Source organism: Periplaneta americana, chromosome 3 (assembly GCF_040183065.1).
Source record: "Periplaneta americana isolate PAMFEO1 chromosome 3, P.americana_PAMFEO1_priV1, whole genome shotgun sequence".
Lineage (NCBI taxonomy): Eukaryota > Metazoa > Arthropoda > Insecta > Blattodea > Blattidae > Periplaneta > Periplaneta americana.
In genome coordinates, this window is record NC_091119.1 from 19,570,123 (window position 1) to 19,591,250 (window position 21,128).

The 21,128-nt window shown below is 31.9% G+C and overlaps 1 protein-coding gene across 3 annotated transcripts in view; it reads left to right on the plus strand.

The window, feature by feature from the left end:
* Window positions 1–223: 223 nt before the first annotated feature.
* Window positions 224–21,128, plus strand: part of LOC138695817 (uncharacterized) — a 44,451-nt gene continuing 23,546 nt past the window's right edge. The window contains exons 1-3 of one of the 3 annotated variants that reach the window (XM_069820061.1): window positions 224–239; window positions 454–550; window positions 18,262–18,330. In XM_069820061.1, the coding sequence (XP_069676162.1) occupies window positions 18,277–18,330 (54 nt within the window). In that variant the 5' untranslated portion in view covers window positions 224–239; window positions 454–550; window positions 18,262–18,276. Of the gene's footprint in view, window positions 240–453; window positions 551–11,571; window positions 11,662–14,563; window positions 14,619–18,261; window positions 18,331–21,128 lie in introns of those variants that run through there. The other 2 variants (XM_069820060.1, XM_069820059.1) reach the window with 2 other exon arrangements.

The window sequence follows — 21,128 nt, forward strand, 5'->3', positions numbered from 1 at the left end:
TAATGTGTTGGTATTGTGTTATATTTTACATCACTTTATTCAAAAGAAAAATACTGTTGAAATTCTTTAGATTGTTCGTCATAAGTTTGCGTGTTGAGACATATAACTTGTTTGTTATCAGTTATGACAGTCTACTGAAGGTTGACGGCCTTGCTTTGTAGTTATACCTGATAGGGGACCTTCCCTGTGTAGGAGTAAAGGAAAATACGTTGGAGATATGCATTAGAGGGACCTAAAAGGTGCTGACTAAATGAATATGGCAAAACAATTTTCAGTATTGCATTTAAAATTTTAAATGCAAAACATTTTATCTTTTTATATTGTTCAGTACTAGCCATGCTGTAGACGCATTTTAAATTGTAAACGTGAAGTTGCTAATATCATTAAACATCACATTCTGAAATATTCTTTATGTTACGATTGTAGTCTTTGAGATGTTTTGTGTTATTCCAGATATTAACAAGTACCGGTAATCTTTGGTGCTACAGCCCATGAAGGGCCAAGGCTGATCAGCGGACTGTTGCCTTCACGTCCACATGTCTCAGCAGAGGTGAGCGATCATCCAACAGAATAGAGATAACATGTGTTGACACGTTTTTCCCCTCCATCAGCACTTTAGCTGGTTTTCGAAACGAGATTTCGATACCTATCATAGCTCCTCAAATTCATCTCGATGATGGCTTAGATCACGACATTACAATACGATATATTATTACAGATGGACTTAATGCATCACAAATGTCAGTATTGAAAGTAACAGCATCAGTAATGAGGTATGTTATTGTGCTTCAGGTATTTAATAATTTTTAGGTTCAAAAGCCCAAAAAAGAAAACACTAGTAAAAACCACATGCTGTATTTACACACATAATTTTCTTGCTGGCATAATTTCCATTCCCCCAAGATATTTTAGTCGTATTATTTAGAATTTTATTTTCCTTGTGGCATTTTTCCCTCAACCATTAAAAAAAAATAATTGAAAGGCCCCATTTTCTTTAGCAGGCCTTTTGTGAAAATTCCAAGTACGTATCGTAAAAATTCACATTGAAATTTCGAGATCATTATCCACCCTTCTTGTAGTGAAAAACGCCGATAATTCCTATGACGACGTGGAAAATGATCTGGATTTGTCTTTAGAAAGCAGTGGAATATAAAATGTATGTAAGCTTACCTTTATTTTCTTTGTGTAATTATTTAGTAATTCAATTTTGTTGCAAATATTTAGCATGAAGTTTTAACACCATGATCTGAGGTTAATCAAAGTCGGATTATCAGCATTGACTGAATTAATCTTGCTCAGGATAGAGACCAATGATGGGTTTATGTGAGGGTGGACATGAACCTCCGGGTTCTCTAAAAGCCATTTGTAAGTAAGAACCAACACATTGGTAAAAAGAAAACTACCCATGGTTACTGAAATTATATACTTGTAGTTATTCAGTATTAAAAATTAATCAGATTAGTACACGACTTGTTTGATATTATTTATGACCTGTTTATTTCCTATATTTTGTAATATTGCCTAATTTCCGGCCTCCATCGATTTTTCGCGTCCGCATTAAAAAAAAAAATGGGAAAATTATGCGAGTAAATATATCAATTCTAATGTCATTTATTAATAGTAACTGATTTATCCTGAAACACATTAATATGTAATGAGAAACTATGTGTCATCTTCTAGACACTAGTTTTATTATTTAGTAAACCTGTATTTTGTTTTGCATTACGGTAATAGATACCCAAAGAAACAATGCAGTCATTTCAATACTTGATGCTTACATGATTTGGCAACCATATTTTCTTCATTTTCTGTACTGACTTGGATTTGCCATTAATTCTTATAATTTATAAATAATTTGTGAACTGTATAAAAGTTATATGATGCAAATGTTAAAAATTTCATTTTATTTTGTGAGTAAGGAAATGTGCAAAACGAGATTAGAGACCGAATGGAGTAAACCTGCGAACAAAATAAAATAGTTTTTAACATGTGTTTCGTACACTATCTTTTTAGACAGTTGTTTGTCCATGCCGGTATAGAGGCAATTCCTCCGACTTCTCCACTGCTGTGTTCCTTCTCATTGTAATAGTGAAACTTTGACATTAATAGCAAGCGATGGTATAGCTTAGTAGTGGAGCATTTCACTGCAGGTTGAGAGGTCCCCAGTTCAAAGCCAGGTGACCCCTATTTTTTTATAATTATATTTAATTCTTAATTATTGTTTCATATAGTTATAATAAAATAGTTGTTGAAACAGTTTATTTAATAAAATTTGTGTACGATTCTTAACAAAAATGCCACTTTTAAAACTAGGCCTGCTATGGTTTGAATCACTTTATTGATTAGTTGCAATTGCTGTCATGTAATAGGCCTATGTGGTGGAAAACAATTGATATCGGTGCAGACAGTTGAAAGGCACTGTTAAAAATACTTTCACACTAGTGTTAAAAGTACTTTTTGCAAGCTGCTATAAATAATAGTCAACTTTTAACACAATTCATGTTTTGATTCTCAGATAAGTCTGTTATTAAATACAATAAATACCTAATGTTAAAATGTTCAATCTTATCAATTTAATGTTAACATTTGTTAATACATGTTAAATATAAGTAATGTATAAACGTTTTCGCCTTTTATGGCATCATCGGATACAATTTGCTTCTATGATTTCTAAATTACATAGTGGAATTTTTGTTTTCTCTTATAGTAAACCATCAAATTGGTGTTACAATAATAAATAATAATATGTAATAATGACTCACGAGTTTTATGTATTTTTTTTTTTGTTGAAAAAAATAACGAAAGAATACATAAAACTTGTGCGTCATTATTACATATTATTACTTATTATTATAACACCAATTTGATGGTTTATTGTAAGAGAAGACAAAAATTCCACTATGTAATTTAGATATCTGATGATGCCGTAAAAGGCAAACACATTTATATATAATTTATATTTAACATGTATTAACTAATGTTAATATTAAATTGATAAGTCATAAGATTGAACATTTTAACATTATTTATTATATTTAACTTTTAACACACTTGCCCAGCATTAAAAGATCTTTTAGCAGTGGCAATTTAAAAATATGTATTTCAGCGACACATACAGAGATTTCATTGAGCAAAATCTTAGAAAGACTTAAACATACTGCAGCAAAGCATAAGATGTATTCATTCTATCCCATTTTAATTATATTAAACGCAAATGTTGGTAATTCTGAATAACTGTGTTCTGCAGGGGGCAAATTTTATAATCATTCAATTGAATTTGTTTGTGTTGGGAATAAAATTTGTCGATTAGTTCCTATTCTTTCTCATATAATGAAGATAAATATTAATACACCTACATATTTATAGAACATATTGTGATATATACTTGCCTTAATTTGCTTGCCTTTAAAGTATTTATATTTATCTACATATCCTTGCTGGAATATAATCATTGATGCACGCTTGATTACCATAAACCCTTAGTGAGGAAATTGCTTTTATCTGTCTGTGATATGCCTTTCTTCACAGATTAACCCAAGAGTGACAAAACTGGTTACCAATACTGGTTTATTTGCAAACCCATTATTATGCTCGGTTCTTTCCCTATATTGCTAGTTATAATACAAAATAAGCACCTATTAAATGGTGATAGATGCATTGTATAAACAGACGTATTGGTGCTGGTAAACGCTATACAGGGTGTAACTTAACGACTTTATCAAAATTTGGAGAGATGTAGAGTAGGGTAACCAGATTTACAAAATAAAAAAAAAACAGGACACTTATTAAAATTGACATGAATCAATATTTTGTATGTATGTATGTATTTATTCAAACTGCAAATGGGTATATACCCAGTGGCAGTGGTAAGTAATTACACTCAATAATGACAATTAATAATAAACACAACTAATAAAAACAATAATAATAATAATAATAATAATAATAATAATAATAATAATAATAATAAAATAATAATAACAAGGAGCATTCTAAATTAAAATGAAGCATGGTCACTTAAAATAACATTTAAAGTAACTTAAATCTAATTTGCATCTTAACCCTAAGCTCGAACTAAGACCCACGAGTCTGACAGGTTCATATCTGCACAAGTACCTTTCGGCACTACACTTATTTTGCTGTCAAGTAACCTGATTTCACTAACCTTCTAACCATTTCACTTTTCGAATACTTTGCACAGCCACTTCACTAACACCAACACACTTCACTTACACAATAGACTTCACTGTCACTACACACTTCACTGACACAACACACTTCCTCACTGATAGAACACTTCAAATAACAAGATATCAATTACACCCTTTAACTAGTGTGTATAATATACTACCGTCTATTAGTAAAGTCCTTAAGCCTATTTTTAAATACATTTTTTTTATCTAAACATTCGTTATTACTTGTGTTTATATAATGTCAGTGAGCAATATGGTCTAGTTTAATTTATTTTAAAGTAATAAATATCGTACTACACTGTTTACAATAACTAGGTTTTAATTATTATGCACGTACAAATAGGTAGAGTAGCATGGATACTTGGCTTAAGGGGTTAGGTACAGCTTACAGCAGTAAAATTTTGGAAATATTCAACATTTTTTTTCCTCCATTACTGTATCTTTTACAATAATGAAAATTAGTATATGTAGTATAGAGAACATTTTTGTTTTCAAAATTCAGTTCACTGTGCAGTGATGAAGCGTTTCCCTCATAACTCAAAAACTATCCAACATTCTGTGATGAAATATTTTGTGTGTATTTATGCATGTCATATCTACAATTTGATGCAAGATCACTTCTGTACCTTTGATAGATTGATAAAAAATAAATTCAGTTAAAAAATGGTCAAATATCAGTACTTCCTTTTAACACAAAATAAAAAAAAATATTATTTATTGAGGAATGTAGTTGAAAGAGCATGATATTGTGAACATGAGTTTCAGCAATAAAATAAAAGAGAGAGAACATGAAAAAATTAACAAGTTTATGAGTTACGAGGGCAACGCTTTATCACTATAAATAATTTTTTCTAAATCGTAAAAATATTTTTTTTTTCATATAACAGAAGGATAGTGTTTTACACTTACCAATTGTCATTATTTTACAAGATACAGTAATGGAGGAAAAAATATTGAATATTTCCAAAAATTTTACTGCTGTAAGCTATACCTAACCCCTTGAGTCATTGTTAACAATTGTTTATATTGCAACTAGTATGGATTAATTAGGTTAAGTTACCTGTTTAAAAGTACTACTTCAGGTTAATTGGACCTTACATTATATCCATGTCACTGTATTGTGAACTTGTTTCATAACAAAATTGTTTGCCTCATATTAACTTTCAACTGTTTTAACTTTCTCCATGAAGATGAACTGTACAATCTGCATCATATTTATTTGAAGAGTGAATTTGCTCTAGAAGTGTTGGCCTTTCCTTCAAGAAACTATAGAAGTCCATGCAAGACACATTTTTGAAACGACATTTTGTGATTAACATGATCTTTATTGAATTCATTATAGTGATATCTGATGGAAACAGTATAAAATTAATGTTTTACGTGATTATTAAATAAAATAAAATAAAATAAAAATAAATATTTAGAGAAACAGGACATAATTAAAAAAAAAGGGACATTTGGCATCCCGAGCATACTTTTCGCGGGACAGGGAGCAAGAGGCTGAAAAAAAGGAACAATACCGTTAAAAACGGGACATCTGGTCACGTTAATATAGAGAGTGATATGATGAAGATTTTTCACCAATGAACCCATGACCAGAAATGAGAATTGGAATATATACAGCTCTGTGACATATTGCTTTTTCTGTTCTTGTGATGACGAACTTTCTACGTATTCAGTAGACTAAATGAAACATCACAGTAGTTTGAAGAACTTTATTGACTTTCACATTTACAATAAATTTTCAAAGTGATAAAACTGCCAACTTCGATCCCTATTTTTTATAATTATATTTAATTTTTAATTATTGTTTCAGGTAATTATCAATAAAATAGTTGTTGAAGCAATTTATTTAATTTGTATATGCTTTTTAACAAAAACCAGCTATTTTTAAAAGTAGGCCTGCAATTATCTGAACTGCTTTATTGATCAGTTGCAATTTCTGCTTTGTGACATCTGGTTGGAAATAATTGACATTCAGTGCAAACAGTTAAAAGTTCTTTTCGCACGTTACCATAGTCAGTTTTTTTACATGCTTAGCTATTGTTAAAAGATCTACTTTCAGGAACAGCTGCCTAAAAGAATGGTTTTGAATACCGTATACCAATTTCATTTTGTCTGTCTGTCTATGTATAGCGATTTTTAGGTCGGGTTTTGTTCATAATTCAGTGTCTACGAATTAGTTTATCCACAAGTTATGCAAGTGAATTATATTAATTTTTAGTAACAAAATTAATCATGTTTTTTTTAATCTAAAAATTCGGAATGGCTATGAAACCGAAATTGATCATAGGACAATTTTTTTAATATTGTCTTTATTTCTTTATGCCTCATATCAGTAGCAGCCCGCGGTTGCAAAGGTTGGCAGTTCTGCATGAAAAATAGTGTATTTAGCAAACGCATGCTGTTTATTGCGTCTAAATTGGATAACGCGTGTAATTACAGCCCCTTCTCGAAGTTGACTGTGCACCCGAAATTGTACTCCAACCATCCGTGCGCTACACTTCTCCCACCTGGTACAACTAGTCACGTAGTGGAGATGTGCCCCACATGCTTTTCTAGAGTTTTAAGTCAAATTAGATAAATACTTCACTCCGATGTTTGTCCATGTATTTTCTCCTCTAAACAGAATACAGAAAGCATTTTCATGAGCGCAGCAAAAAACCAATCGTTTCCATTACACATTTCGGTATTAAAATCACTAGTAGACTACATGAGTTCCTCGAATTTTTCCAGACATTTCAGTATTTATATTTTGTGTAGGACGTCCTAATTTCTTAAGTTAACATGCAATTGAGGACCGTTTTTGCAAAACTTAGTAACTGAAAAATCTAAATTTTACAGGAGAGACAAAAAACTGAATGAAGACAAATAGGTTATAGGTGCAACCATCACACTTTGACACACTATAATGAAGAGAGATAATTCAATTTTACTAAGATAACTTTAACATCGTGTAGAGGCCTGCTTTATGTTAATGAATCCACCAAAATCTCAATTTTGCAAATTTTGCAGTTAGCAAGTTTTGCAAAAACGGTCCTCAATTTCTCTTTTAATTTCGAAAAGGGTTGGTCGATTAGGTTTTCATTTCATTAATTTTTAATATAAAATATTTCCTTAGACACACTGACTAATCACATCACACCACCCACAGTACTATAACACACTGGAACTGTAATGATATACAGTAGTCCAGAAGCCTGTGTGTTCTAACGCAGGTCATAAAGAAATGAGAGTGTTGACGGTACTTTTGTGTATTCGGAGAGAGCTGCTTCGGTTGCAGCTCTAATGCAGTCTTATGGGATGGTGAAGAAAACCAGTTTTCTGCTGCCGACTACCCTACGTTGAGCTTCAGGAACTGCCGATCACAGATCCGAGAAGTACACTACAGCTAAAATTCTCGAGCAGTTCAAGGCTCCTACAGACAGTAAAATCTCGAATCGAAGGAGAATGAATTGGAAAAATAAATGAAACAATGAACTAGATTATATAAAAGCACGTTTTACGTTTTTAATTTTTTCAGGTCCATTTGAGTGGCGGTTTTGCAGCTCTGCAGTTCTTATTGTAGAGCTGCCCCTGTCTCATATGTACAAGTTGGTTAATAATAAGAATTCGGTATTGGAAATCATTTTCTATTCTGATATTAGTTTAGAGCTGTTCTTTAGTTAATTTTGTATATTCTCCATTGCTTGGTACACTCTTTTAACACTTGTATAATCACTGATTAACAATAACTTCTTCACGATGTTAATATTATAAAAGTGTCTGTTATTGTTAATCAGTAATTTTGTACAGTTTAAAAATATTCAGTCCTGATCATGTTTTCTTTCTTCCTTAACCCTGCTTGTTTATGTAATGTTTATAACAAGAAAAAGACAGATTTTACGTAACCATAGTGGATTCTGAAGGTTATATGTTGTAATAAAATGAAATTTATTAGCACGTTAGTATGGACAAAGTCTAGGTTATTGGTGGCACACAAACATATAAAATAGCACTTGATATATTATACCGGTACTAGATTATATCACTTGTATGTAGTGTTGTGTATGCACTTTTAAGCCGATGCACAGTATTTGAATTTTTTTCCTGGTTTGTGATGCTCTGCATTTTAATTTCAATTTATATTAAAGAACTAAGCATTATTAATTATAATTTTATTATTTACTAATGTTTGGGAATTTTGTTTTATTTTATTTTTTGTAACTTTTTAATTGGGAAATGAGGTTTAACCCTCGTAACTTCCCATTGTGCACAGCTGTGTATGGGTGGGTGTGTGCATGCATATGCTTTATCAATGCAACACGTGCACTAAAATTACTAAGAACTGGCTTTTTTTAAGGAACCCGGAGGTTCATTGCCGCCCTCACATAAGCCCGCCATTGGTCCCTATTCTGAGCAAGATTAATCCATTCTCTATCATCATATCCCACCTCCCTCAAATCCATTTTAATATTATCTTCCCATCTACGTTTCGGCCTCCCCAAAGGTCTTTTTCCCTCCGGCCTCCCAACTAACACTCTATATGCATTTCTGGATTCGCCCATACGTGCTACATACCCTGCCTATCTCAAACGTCTGGATTTAATGTTCCTAATTATGTCAGGTGAAGAATACAATGCATGCAGTTCTGTGTTGTGTAACTTCCTCCATTCTCCTGTAACTTCATCCCTCTTAGCCCCAAATATTTTCCTAAGCACCTTATTCTCAAACATCCTTAACCTATATTCCTCTCTTAAAGTGAGAGTCCAAGTTTCACAACCATAAAGAACAACCGGTAATATAACTGTTTTATAAATTCTAACTTTCTGATTTTTTGACAGCAGACTGGATGATAAAAGCTTCTCAACCGAATAATAACAGGCATTTCCCATATTTATTCTGTGTTTAATTCCTTCCCGAGTATCATTTATATTTGTTAGTGTTGCTCCCAGGTATTTGAATTTTTTCACCTCTTCAAAAGATAAATTTCCAATTTTTATATTTCCATTTCGTACAATATTCTCGTCACGAGACATAACCATATACTTTGTCTTTTCGGGATTTACTTCCAAAACTATCTCTTTACTTGCTTCAAGTAAAATTCCCGTCTTTTTCTAATCGCTTGTGGATTTTCTCCTAACATATTCACGTCATCCGCATAGACAAGCAGCTGATATAACTCATTCAATTCCAAACTCTCTCTGTTATCCTGAACTTTCCTAATGGCATACTCTAGAGCAAAGTTAAAAAGTAAAGGTGATAGTGCATCTCCTTGCTTTAGGCTGCAGTGAATTGGAAACGCATCTGACAGAAACTGACTTATACGGAGTCTGCTATATGTTTCACTGAGACACATTTTAATTAATCGTCGAACTAGTTGGGAATATCAAATTCACTAAGAATATCATACAAAACTTCTCTCTTAACCGTGTCATATGCCTTTTTGAAATCTAAAAATAACTGATGTACTGTACCTCATTCTCCTATTTTTTTCTCCATTATCTGCCGAATACAAAATATCTGATCAATAGTTGATCTATTATGTCTAAAACCACACTGATGATTCCAAATAATATGATCTACATATGGAGTTAATCTTCTCAGAAGAATATTCGACAGAATTTTGTACGACGCCAATGAAAGTTATTACAGTTAGTCTTGAACTTCAAAAGAGGTTCTTTCATGATAGTAAGGATAAGCTTAGACATATAGAGAGAGAAAGACCGGGACATGACAGAGATAAAGAGGCAAGGACTACTTCACAACTGAAGAACTAGAAATGCGGTAAAGAGGCTAAAAGAATAACTCTCATTTATTTGTTAATGAGACAGTAAGAAGAGAAATTCATATAGAGTAATTTTGTGTGAAAAACAATATGGTACCAGTACTGGTAACTGAATCTTTTGCAAGTACTTTCAGTAGGAAGTATAACACTAAGCTGCAACCTTTTTGAGAAATGGCGACTTTTTGTGAGATCCACTAATTTAATTTGAGGGAACAACTGGATAATACGCACGGCAGACCAATATCGATAGTCGACTCTACTCGCTGGCCACTAGTCACCGGGCCGTACCGAGCCGTATCAAACAAAATATAATCGAAATGGTGGTAGTCAAATTCGCGACTATATTCTTAAATAATTCACTCCATTAGTCAAGTTCAAGGTTTTATGTACTACAACGGCGGTTTTTTGAATGCATTAAAAGAAAATGAAGATGTAATAAGATAATAAACTAGGTTATCACAAGGAAATTAACACGAAAAAAGGTGTGTTTCATGGAATACAATTAAAATGACGGAAAGTAAATTTCCGGTTAATGTTCGCCAAAGCGTAAAGTACGTAATTATGACGGCGTTGCTGTTTTATTTCTGGCCTATAGAAAAATACCTAGCCTTTTACGAAAAAAAAATTTAAGGACCTTGAAATTATTCACTGCTTTCATTATAGGCCTATTATTTTTTAACAATATTACGAATCAAAAACTGTAATATTATATAATTTTAACTACTACATGGACGAATCAAATCAAGCTAACCTAACCAAAGCTAACCTAACCTAACCAAAGCTAACCTAACCTAACCAAAGCTAACCTAACCTAACCAAAGCTAACCTAACCTAACCTAACCAAAGCTAAGCTAAGCTAACCTAACCAAAACTAATCTAACCTAACCAAAGCTAATCTAACCTAACCTAAGCTAAGCTAATCTAAGCTAACCTAACATAACCTTCGTAAATGCAAGGCCTGTAACCGGAGCAAGAAGGGATCTCAATCATTTAATCTGCAAGTACACGCAAAAATAAATTCAAGTAAGGATCACGCTCCCACTGCATGAGAGGTCCGCGCATGAGCTACAGCAAAACTGTTTCTGTCCCGAGCCTCTCATTTAAGGCACTCGTCATAATTTACTCGCAATATTTACGCAAATACACATTGTCGCTAACAGTGGTGCTATCTCTCAATAATGTTCTGAACGAAGGAGGTAGACAGAGAGAGAAAAAATTTCTCCTGCCAACTACGCCACACACCAACGTCATGTTCTTATGTTGGTGACATTGTGTATTTACTTAAATTTGGTGGTAAACGTAACGGCACGGTTCAAAGTGACCGTGCTAATTCTCCAGTATAGCGAATTTGAGCTTAAAGAAAGATGAATTGACTGAACTTAATATCAGTACCTATTTAGGAAGAGGTATGTGAACTTCAGAATTATGTTGAAAAATTAACTTTCTTTAATTTTGTTTGTCAAGGCACTTAACTGTTTCTTTGAAATACAAAAATGAAGGTAGGACTTACTAGTTAGATAAGCAGAAAAATTTGATAACTTTGCAAATAGCCTGCAATGAGGCCTATCAGCTGAGCTGACCTTGTGAAGTGATAATTACTTCCCTTGCAATTATACCAAAGGTATTCCCAGTTCAAAAGAGACACCACTTACAGTAGAACTGTGCTACGATACTGAGTAAGGAACCTTAACAAATTACGAGGTAAAGTTGTACGCAATTCTATGTTATGTAGAACTGAAATAGTCCTAGAGTTCTAGAAGTGTTTTTCGTTAGTGTAAGGAATTACTCTACTTTGAGAGGTTAAACTTTACGAACTTATTAACAGTGTTCAATACTGATTTCTGTGTTATATGTATGCATGTATTTATTTACACTGCAACTGGGCAAGCACCAGTGGCAGTGGTATATACAATATTAACAATACATAATAAAATGATAACCAATGCACAATAAAATTTACAATACACAATACAATTTTACAACACATATACAATTTTACACACAATACAATAAGAATACACAATACAATTTAACACAATAATAATAAAACATAAAATAAAATACCTAATTTTACAATACAACCTACATAATTATCTATAGGTCCTACATAAGTTTCAATAGTCTTTCACTTTAGTATTAGTAGTATTAGTAGTATTTATTTATTTAACCTGGTAGAGATAAGGCCGTCAGGCCTTCTCTGCCCCTCTACCAGGGGATTACAACTATAACATGAACAATAAGATTACAATTAATATTAAATTTACAATTACAATTACAATAAAAATTAAAGTACGGCAAGAATACCTGATTAATGAAAGCTAGACATTTTATCATAGAAATTAAGAACAAAGAATATTTTTGAATTTACTAAATTACAAATTAAACCTACAATAACAAAATTCTATCGTGATGAAATTACCGGATATTGAAATATTTTGTGATAGATTAAGAGAACTATTTACAAGAAACCATGTCTGAACGAGTCTCAATTACTGACCAAGTGCCTAGTAAGTTTGCGTTTGAATTCAATTTTATTTCGACAGTCCCTGATGCCAGCAGGTAACGAATTCCAGAGTCTTGGCAGGGCTATTGTGAAAGAATCTCATCTCATTCCCTGTAGTGGCACTATGACGCATTTCACTGACACTTTAGCACACATTTCACTGACACTCTGTAACACATTTCACTGACACTATTGAACACATTTCATTGTCGCTATAAATTATCACTGATCGGAACTGTTCATTGCCTGTAAAACCATAACTTCACTGACTCACCTCGCTTCACTGATACAACAGTTCAAATAAGTCAAATAATTACATCCTTATGCATACTTATAAACAGAACTACATTTAAACTAAACATTTCTAGTCTAAGGCCCTCTTACACGCTATTTTTAAATAATTTACAATTCAAACCAAGGAAGTAACTCGTCAGGCTAAATAAATACATGTCACCTTAAAAAATTAAATGTTAAATGTCGCCTTAATTTTAATTTGCACTTTATACACAACTTTTTAAGTTGTTCTTGAATCTCCTTAAGGAAGGACAGCCCTCAAAGACCGCTGCAGGTAGGTCATTCCAATCATTTATAGTTCTATTTAAAAATGAGAATTTAGCTACATCCGTTTTCTGTTTCCTACATTTGATTTTAAAATCATTATGTCTACCCATGCTTTCTGACCTAGATGTGCTCTATACAATGATGTTATTCTAGTTTTCCTACGTCTGTTTTCCAAAGTTTCCCATTTAAGTTCTTTTATCGTATCATTTCCATCTTCTCTTTTACCTTTAACAAATTTTGCTGCCCTATACTGGATTCTTTCTAAGGAATTTATCTGATATATTCTATAGGGATCCCAACACATAGTTCCGTATTCCATTAACGGTCGCACTAACGTTAGATATGCTATTTCCCTCGATTTGGGGCTAGCCTTTCTCAAGATTCTCATAATAAAGTGAAGTGCCCTCCATGCTTTACCTGTAACATTATCACCATGCTCTCCCCAAGAAAGTTTGGAGTTTAAATACACTCCTAGGTATTTACAACATTGTTCTTGCGGAATTACAACACCACTGAATTCGTAATTAAGACTAGTTTCCTCTCGGGTTTTACAAAATGTTATAGATTTACTTTTAGAACCATTTATTTTCATCCTATGCTTTAACGCCCAGTTATAAATTTTATTCAAGTCTTTTAGCGTTATAAATCATCAGATAAACTATGCCGTAAAGCTCAAGTCACACGTTTCCTCATGATTTATTAAAATAAATCCTTGCAGTTGATGATAATGGAGTAGTCATGTCATTGTGCTAACATTAGTATGAAATGTCGTTTTTATACAGGGTGATTCACGAATAGTTACCACCACGTACTGAGAATATTTCCGAAGACATTTTGAGCAAAAAAGTCATATAAACATGGGTCCTATTCTCAGAGTTACACTAATCTGTAGTTGTTAAAAATACCTTTTTTTTCTTTAGTTTTAAGGGTGAAAGAATATTACAATTAGAGAATGAACTGTTCGGAAGAAACACAGACGTTAGGTCCTTTTTATAATGTCCACAATTTTAATGTCCATTACATAAAAGTCCATTACACTATGTCCATAAATATATGTCCTATGAAGTATATGTCCACTTTATTTTAGTCCAATTGCACAAATTTTATGTCCACATTTTTACGTCCACTACATGATTGTACAATACATTATATCCATCTACAAATTTACTTCAATTTCTTACTCAGTCTCTTTTGCCTATTCATCTTCATACAGCTTCAGATGATAACTAATAGCTTTGAGGTAAGTTCTGATGTGTCCTTCGTTGTAGTGGTTGTAATTCTGAACAATCTCTTCTACTCGACTTAAATCTTGTAGGTACGGTCGTTTAATAAGGTATCGCACATTCAAATACCCGCCAAGCAATTGGATTATTATAATTCCATTATTCCTTTGGTTTTTCTTGATAAATTCCATGAATTTCCAGACCGATGCGTGATGTGTGACGATGTGTTTCTGAAAGCGGTTGTGCCAACCCTCGACTACGTTAGTTGTTCGATGTTGTCCTGCCAGAACCTGATTATAAGTATTCCATATTTCAGGTGCGAATCTAGGTAGCATTGCTCTTCTTCTTCCTCGAGCAGGTGTTCATCAGATGTAAGTTCTTTCCATGTACAATGCTAAATCCATTATATAAGGTTCAATATTATCTATAGGGCTATCAAAAACAGCCTGAACATCTTCCAGTGGTACAAAATGAATTGACTTAAATAAAAGTGGACATAAATGAAAGTGGACATAAATAAAAGTGGACATAACAGTCATGGACCCAAAAGAATGGACGCACATAAAATGTGGACATAAATGAAAGTGGACTAAAATCTTAGAGGACATAAATCATATGGACATGGTTTCAATGGACTTAACATCTTGGAAGCGTTCGGAAACATAATTTCTTTAATTGGCTAGTATTCTGAGACTAAAAGTACGTTGTTAATTCCATAGTAGCTTCGTACAGAAATTTCTTTCAATTTTTAAGTACGAAATTACATTTTTCTTACGCTCTTATCACAAGAATTGTTGCAAATCAAGTCATTCTTGTAAACTCTTTAAGGGTGAATATTCTGAAATGGGCAAATATGAATAACAAAACTGGAAAAAATATGTTATATTAAATTGTGTACTTTTTTCTCACACTAGTTAAATTTGCTCCTATTATTGAAGATTCTGGTATCAGTTGAGCTTAAAAAAATTTTTTATGTGAGATTTTCTAATTTTTAAAAAAGCCAAGGGATTGTTGTTATCTTTCCCTTACAGCCCATTGTTTTAAGGTATCTTCTAAACGTCTGTACTTCAGATTTCACTTGTCTTCGAACATTTCTTTTTTCACGATCAGTCATATCTGCTATTTTCTTTCTTTTTTTATATATTCTTTGCCATAGTCCCTTTTTTTCTGCAACTCCTCTTCAGTCATATTTGCCCTCTGCCTACGTATCTTCTCCCTTTCATATTTCCTACTTTCATCATCAGACTTTTTTTTTCTTTCCTATAAATAATCACATGAAATAATATTCGAAGTTACTTTATACACCAGTATTTAATAATTGTATGTTAAATGAAACCTCGGTCCCACAATAAACAAATTAGTATAATTTCCGCAATAGTTCTGACAAAATAAATCGTTAAAAATATCATAGAGGTTAGATTTTTTAGTCGACAAACATTGTAATGTTTTGCATATACTACGAAAGTTTAGTATATACAAACTATATTTAATGCCACCTGGGACTGGTGTTACCAATAGAAAACATAACATTCAATCATCAGTGATGATTTTTGTATTTTTCAATAAAATAAATTACGACAATGGACGAAAAGTTTTTCAACTGGCGCCTGTTGACCTCTCATCACTACCAACCGTTAAAATTTACCACATGAAGCAAAATTGTCTTTTATGTAGCTCTTTTATTTCGAAGGACCGGTGTTACGAAATTTTTGGGGACAAACTTTACGTTGAAGTTGTATCCTTTCAGAATTAAACAAACAACAATTCCTGTCATTCATAAGTATTTTAACTATTTATTTTTATAATCTTGGCCGAGGAAATAAAATCAAATCGAAACATTCCGAGAAAAACTTAGTAAAACAGAGTAAAATGTAGTTGGGGACATAGGGACTGTAGTTACATTTTGACGTTTGGACATTATTTTTTTATTATAAATTTTAAAATTATTCCTTTTATGCTTTGTTTCCAACTAAGAGAGTTAGTTAATTAAACGCAAAAGTAATCAGTTAACATTTTCAAGAAACTCCTTAAATCAGCCGGGACATACATTTACTCATTTCAGAATATTCACCCTTAAGACTCTACATTAGGATACAAAATTGAACTGTAAAAAATCAAGTTACTACAAGTCATGTGATCTGTAATAATTGTTGTGATAAATGTGTAAGAATAATGTAATTTTTAGTTAAACCTGTACATAGACTTTCTCTCCTTTCTATACAGGGTGGAAGTGAAATAACTCTGCAAATTTTCAGAGTGAATAGCTCATGTTTTTGGGAACAAAAAAGTATAATACTGTATTGGTGAAAAGTTCATAGTTTTCTCAGAAAAATTTTTTTTTTTCCCAAATGTTTAACGCCCTCTTATTCGGTAACTATTGGGAGTAGGATCGTCATTTTTGTCCATATCGATAGAAAATCTAATAAAGAATCATTTATCCCTCTGGCGTGTTTTAATAGCGTGGACGGTTTTCGTGTAAATTTAATTTAAAAACCACTAATTTCAAGCCACTGAACGATGCAAACAGGTTGCAATGTCATAGCGAGAGAGGGAGACTCAGAGACAGACCTGAGTTTCTTGACCATTTACATCTTGATTAAATATTGCCAGGGTGCTGAAACTTCCAATTTATTTTCTAATTAACCTTGCACTTAATCACAAAACGTGATATAGGTTTCTATTCCTTTAAGTATACCTGGCATGGTTATTTCACTTCCATCCTGTATAACCACATTGTGTTCAGCATAATGAACAGGTGACGAAATTATCTTAGAAAAATTAAATCACCCTTCTTACTTTGTTCTCAGGGTCAGAATCCCATCAGACATCCCGCAATTTAAATTGAAATTTTCGCGTTGTTGTATCAGTACTAGTTGCTTAGTACTGACTTCGTACTTCCTGAACATATATTCACACTGTTTAGCATATAGTTTTTAAATAATTTTGGTGACATGTATATAAAAATTCCTGAATTCATATGTAAATATGTATTTCATACTGGGGATAAGATTTTCATTATATTGAACTGCCATTAAATATATTTCATGCATAGAATTGGAATATATCAGTCCCCTAACTGCCCATTGTGCATCTCAAACCAAGAAATGGATTTGGAGCATCTCAAAATCTGTGCTTCAATGGCTGACCATAATAATATCTTTGAAAAATATTGGAGTGCAAGAGGTCAAATGACTTTATTGTCAAACGCCTGGCATTGGAAAACAACAACAACAGTATATTTCATGCAGTCTCGATTCCCCCCCCCCCTCCTGCTTATAAAGAATGTAAGAGCATTTTTTCCTTCTTTCATTGTAATTTTATAGCATATTATATGCAAATTAATTGCGAAATAGATCTCAATTTAATTTAAGTAAGAATGAAACCAAACTATAACATTTTAATGCATTGTGTATACAGGGTGTAAAAGATATAAACTGCCAGAATTATACAGACAGTACATATCGGTCTACTGAAATGATTTTAAATTTGTAAAATACCATATTTTCAAGATTGATAGTAATCTAATTATTTGTTTATATTTCGACTGAAAGTGAATGCCATTGCCAATGGACCTTACGTCCACCACATACTAATACACAATAGAGACACAACAGACTAACGAATAACTGTTTCAGTGTACATATTGGCAAAGTAAATAATGGCTGTCTATTCTCATTTTTAAAAAAGTTAGACTTACAAAACACATTTTTGTTTTTCGGAAAACCTTGATGGTTACAGAAAAACGTTATTTGACTTTTTTATTTAGTTATTTATGCTCTATCGCAGTACTTTTTTTTTTGGCACTTTTTGACGTTTACACCCTGTACAATGACAAATATATTTCTAGTACTTTATTTTAGTCTGATAACAGAAATACATTCAGCTACAGTTATTATTCAGGGCTGAATGTCAGATACTCAGATTCTTACCTGGTGATATAAGATTTGTTAGTAGTTGGTTTATTCTACTCTGTGAGTGACAAAATGCCAATTATTTTTCTTAATACATTTTCAGATTAAAACAACAAATATGAAGTTAATTCTCGCTGTTCTAAGTTTATGTGTCCTCGCCACTGGTGCATCGGTGAGTAACTACATGAATCACAATATTTTGGGTGTAATATATTGCTGTAATAAATAAACTTAAAAAAAATTAAGTTGATATCAACTAAGGATTACTAGTTAATGAGAGTATATTAAGTTGATAACAACTAAGAATTACTACTTAATGAGAGTATTTTAAGTTGATATCAACAAAGGATTACTAGTTAATGAGATATTAATTACTAGTTAATGAGATATTAATTACTAGTTAATGAGAGCATATTAATTACTAGTTAATGAGAGTATATTAAGTTGATATCAACTAAGAATTACTAGTTAATGAGAGGATTTTAAGTTGATATCAACTAAAGATTACTAGTTAATGAGAGTATATTAAGTTCATATCAACTAAGAATTACTGGTTAATGAGAGGATTTGAAGTTGATATCAACTAAAGATTACTAGTTAATGAGAGTATATTAATTACTAGTTAATGAGAGTATATTAAGTTGATATCAACTAAGAATTACTACTTAATGAGAGTATTTTAAGTTGAAATCAACTAAGGATTACTAGTTAATGAGAGTATATTAATTACTAGTTAATGAGAGTATATTAAGTTGATATCAACTAAAAAGTACTACTTAATGAGAGTATTTTAAGTTGATATTAACTAAGGATTACTAGTTAATGAAAGTATATTAAGTTGATAACAACTAAGAATTACTACTTAATGAGAGTATTTTAAGTTGATATCAACAAAGGATTACTAGTTAATGAGAGTATATTAATTACTAGTTAATAAGAGTATATTAAGTTGATATCCACTAAAAATTACTACTTAATGAGAGTATTTTAAGTTGAAATCAACTAAGGATTACTAGTTAATGAGAGTATATTAATTACTAGTTAATGAGAGTATATTAAGTTGATATCAACTAAGAAGTACTACTTAATAAGAGGATTTTAAGTTGAAATCAACTAAGGATTACTAGTTAATGAGAGTATATTAAGTTGATATCAACTAAGAATTACTACTTAATGAGAGGATTTTAAGTTGATATCAATTAAAGATTACTAGTTAATGAGAGTATATTAAGTTGATATCAACTAAGAATTACTACTTAATGAGAGTATTTTAAGTTGAAATCAACTAAGGATTACTAGTTAACGAGAGTATATTAAGTTGATATCAACTAAGAATTACTACTTAATGAGAGGATTTTAAGTTGATATCAACTAAAGATTACTAGTTAATGAGAGAATATTAATTACTAGTTAATGAGAGTATATTAAGTTGATATCAACTAAGGATTACCGGTACTAGTTAATGAGAGTATATTAAGTTGATATCAACTAAGGATTATTAGTTAATGAGAGAATTGAATCCATATAATTATGATTGTCTTTGTCGTCAGTTTTGCAGTAAGGAACTTTAACCTTCTTCCCTAACAAGTCTTCGTTTGCCTTTCTTCTCTTATTTTTATCACTACTGTCTTGTTCTTTCATTTTTCTTTCCATCGCCACCGCTGCTGCTGCCACTGCCGCTGCCGCCACCAACACCACCACCACCTCCTCCTTCTCCTCCTCTGCATTAATTCATCATTAGTTTTGTAACATAATTTTATAGTAGAACCTCAATGATTCGTCTCCTGATTAACCTATTAGTGGATTATCCATCGCCAAAAAATGAGCACGATTTTATAAAATGATGTGCAATAGTAACTCATACTTTTCTTTTCTGCTTTCTGAATCATGCATATTATAATTCATTTACTTCGTCATATGCGTCACTTTCGTTTGATTCTCTGTCGAGTTTAAATAAATACTTTCACCTACTTTGGACTGTCATAAAAATTTCGCTTCACACATCCTTGGTGGAATATTTCTTAGAATTAGTAGAATAATCATACAAAAGAAAATTGGAAAGAAAAAGTGCAGGATAAAGCGAGTGATATTTTTGTTTATATGAGTTGAATTCATTAAAATTTATAATATAGATTATCTATATTTTTCGATTAACCATTCACTATGTCCTGCCATGAGGTTGTACTATATGTGTATTATTTATTTATTTACTTATTTGGTAATTTATTTGTTTCTTTGTTTATTTAAATTATAAATGTCATTTCTGAGTACTCATTATAGGTCATTAATTCATTATTAATTTAAAATAAAAATACCAATGCTAGGTCGCATACAGTTTTATCATGAAGTAATATAGGACTAAAGTACAGTCTTAGAAAAAAGTTTTGTCGCACAGATAGTTTATAAGTTCCAGAAAGGAGGCAGTGCACATGATCGGACATACAACGAAACAAAACTAATTTTATTACCTCAATTAGTCATTCTCTTGTGAACCAGGTCGCTCGTCCTCTGATCATGCACATTGCCTCCTTTCTGGGACTTATAAAGTATCTATGCGATGAAACTTTTTTCTAAGATTGTACATTTAGTTGTGTGTAACATTTTATTACCAGTACTAGTCGTACCCATGCGCTCCGCTGCACCCGTTAGAAATAAATATAAAGTAATTACATAATTAAAATAGGACGTTTGGTCCAGGGAACATTCGTGTTTGATAGAAGGATAAATCGTTTAATATGTTACTTAATTTAAATTTCATCCTAATAATTAAAATGCGATCATTTTGGTCCAGAGACACTCATTGGTGCAATGACAATTCCTTTAACATGTTTCTTAATTTTTATTACATGCAACCATAGTTTAATGAAGATTGACATCATTTAGATTTAATGTGTATATTTTATTTTACTTGTTAAAGGTTTCCATTGAATTATGGTAATAACTTAATTTTAACCCTTGTTTTCTACGTCT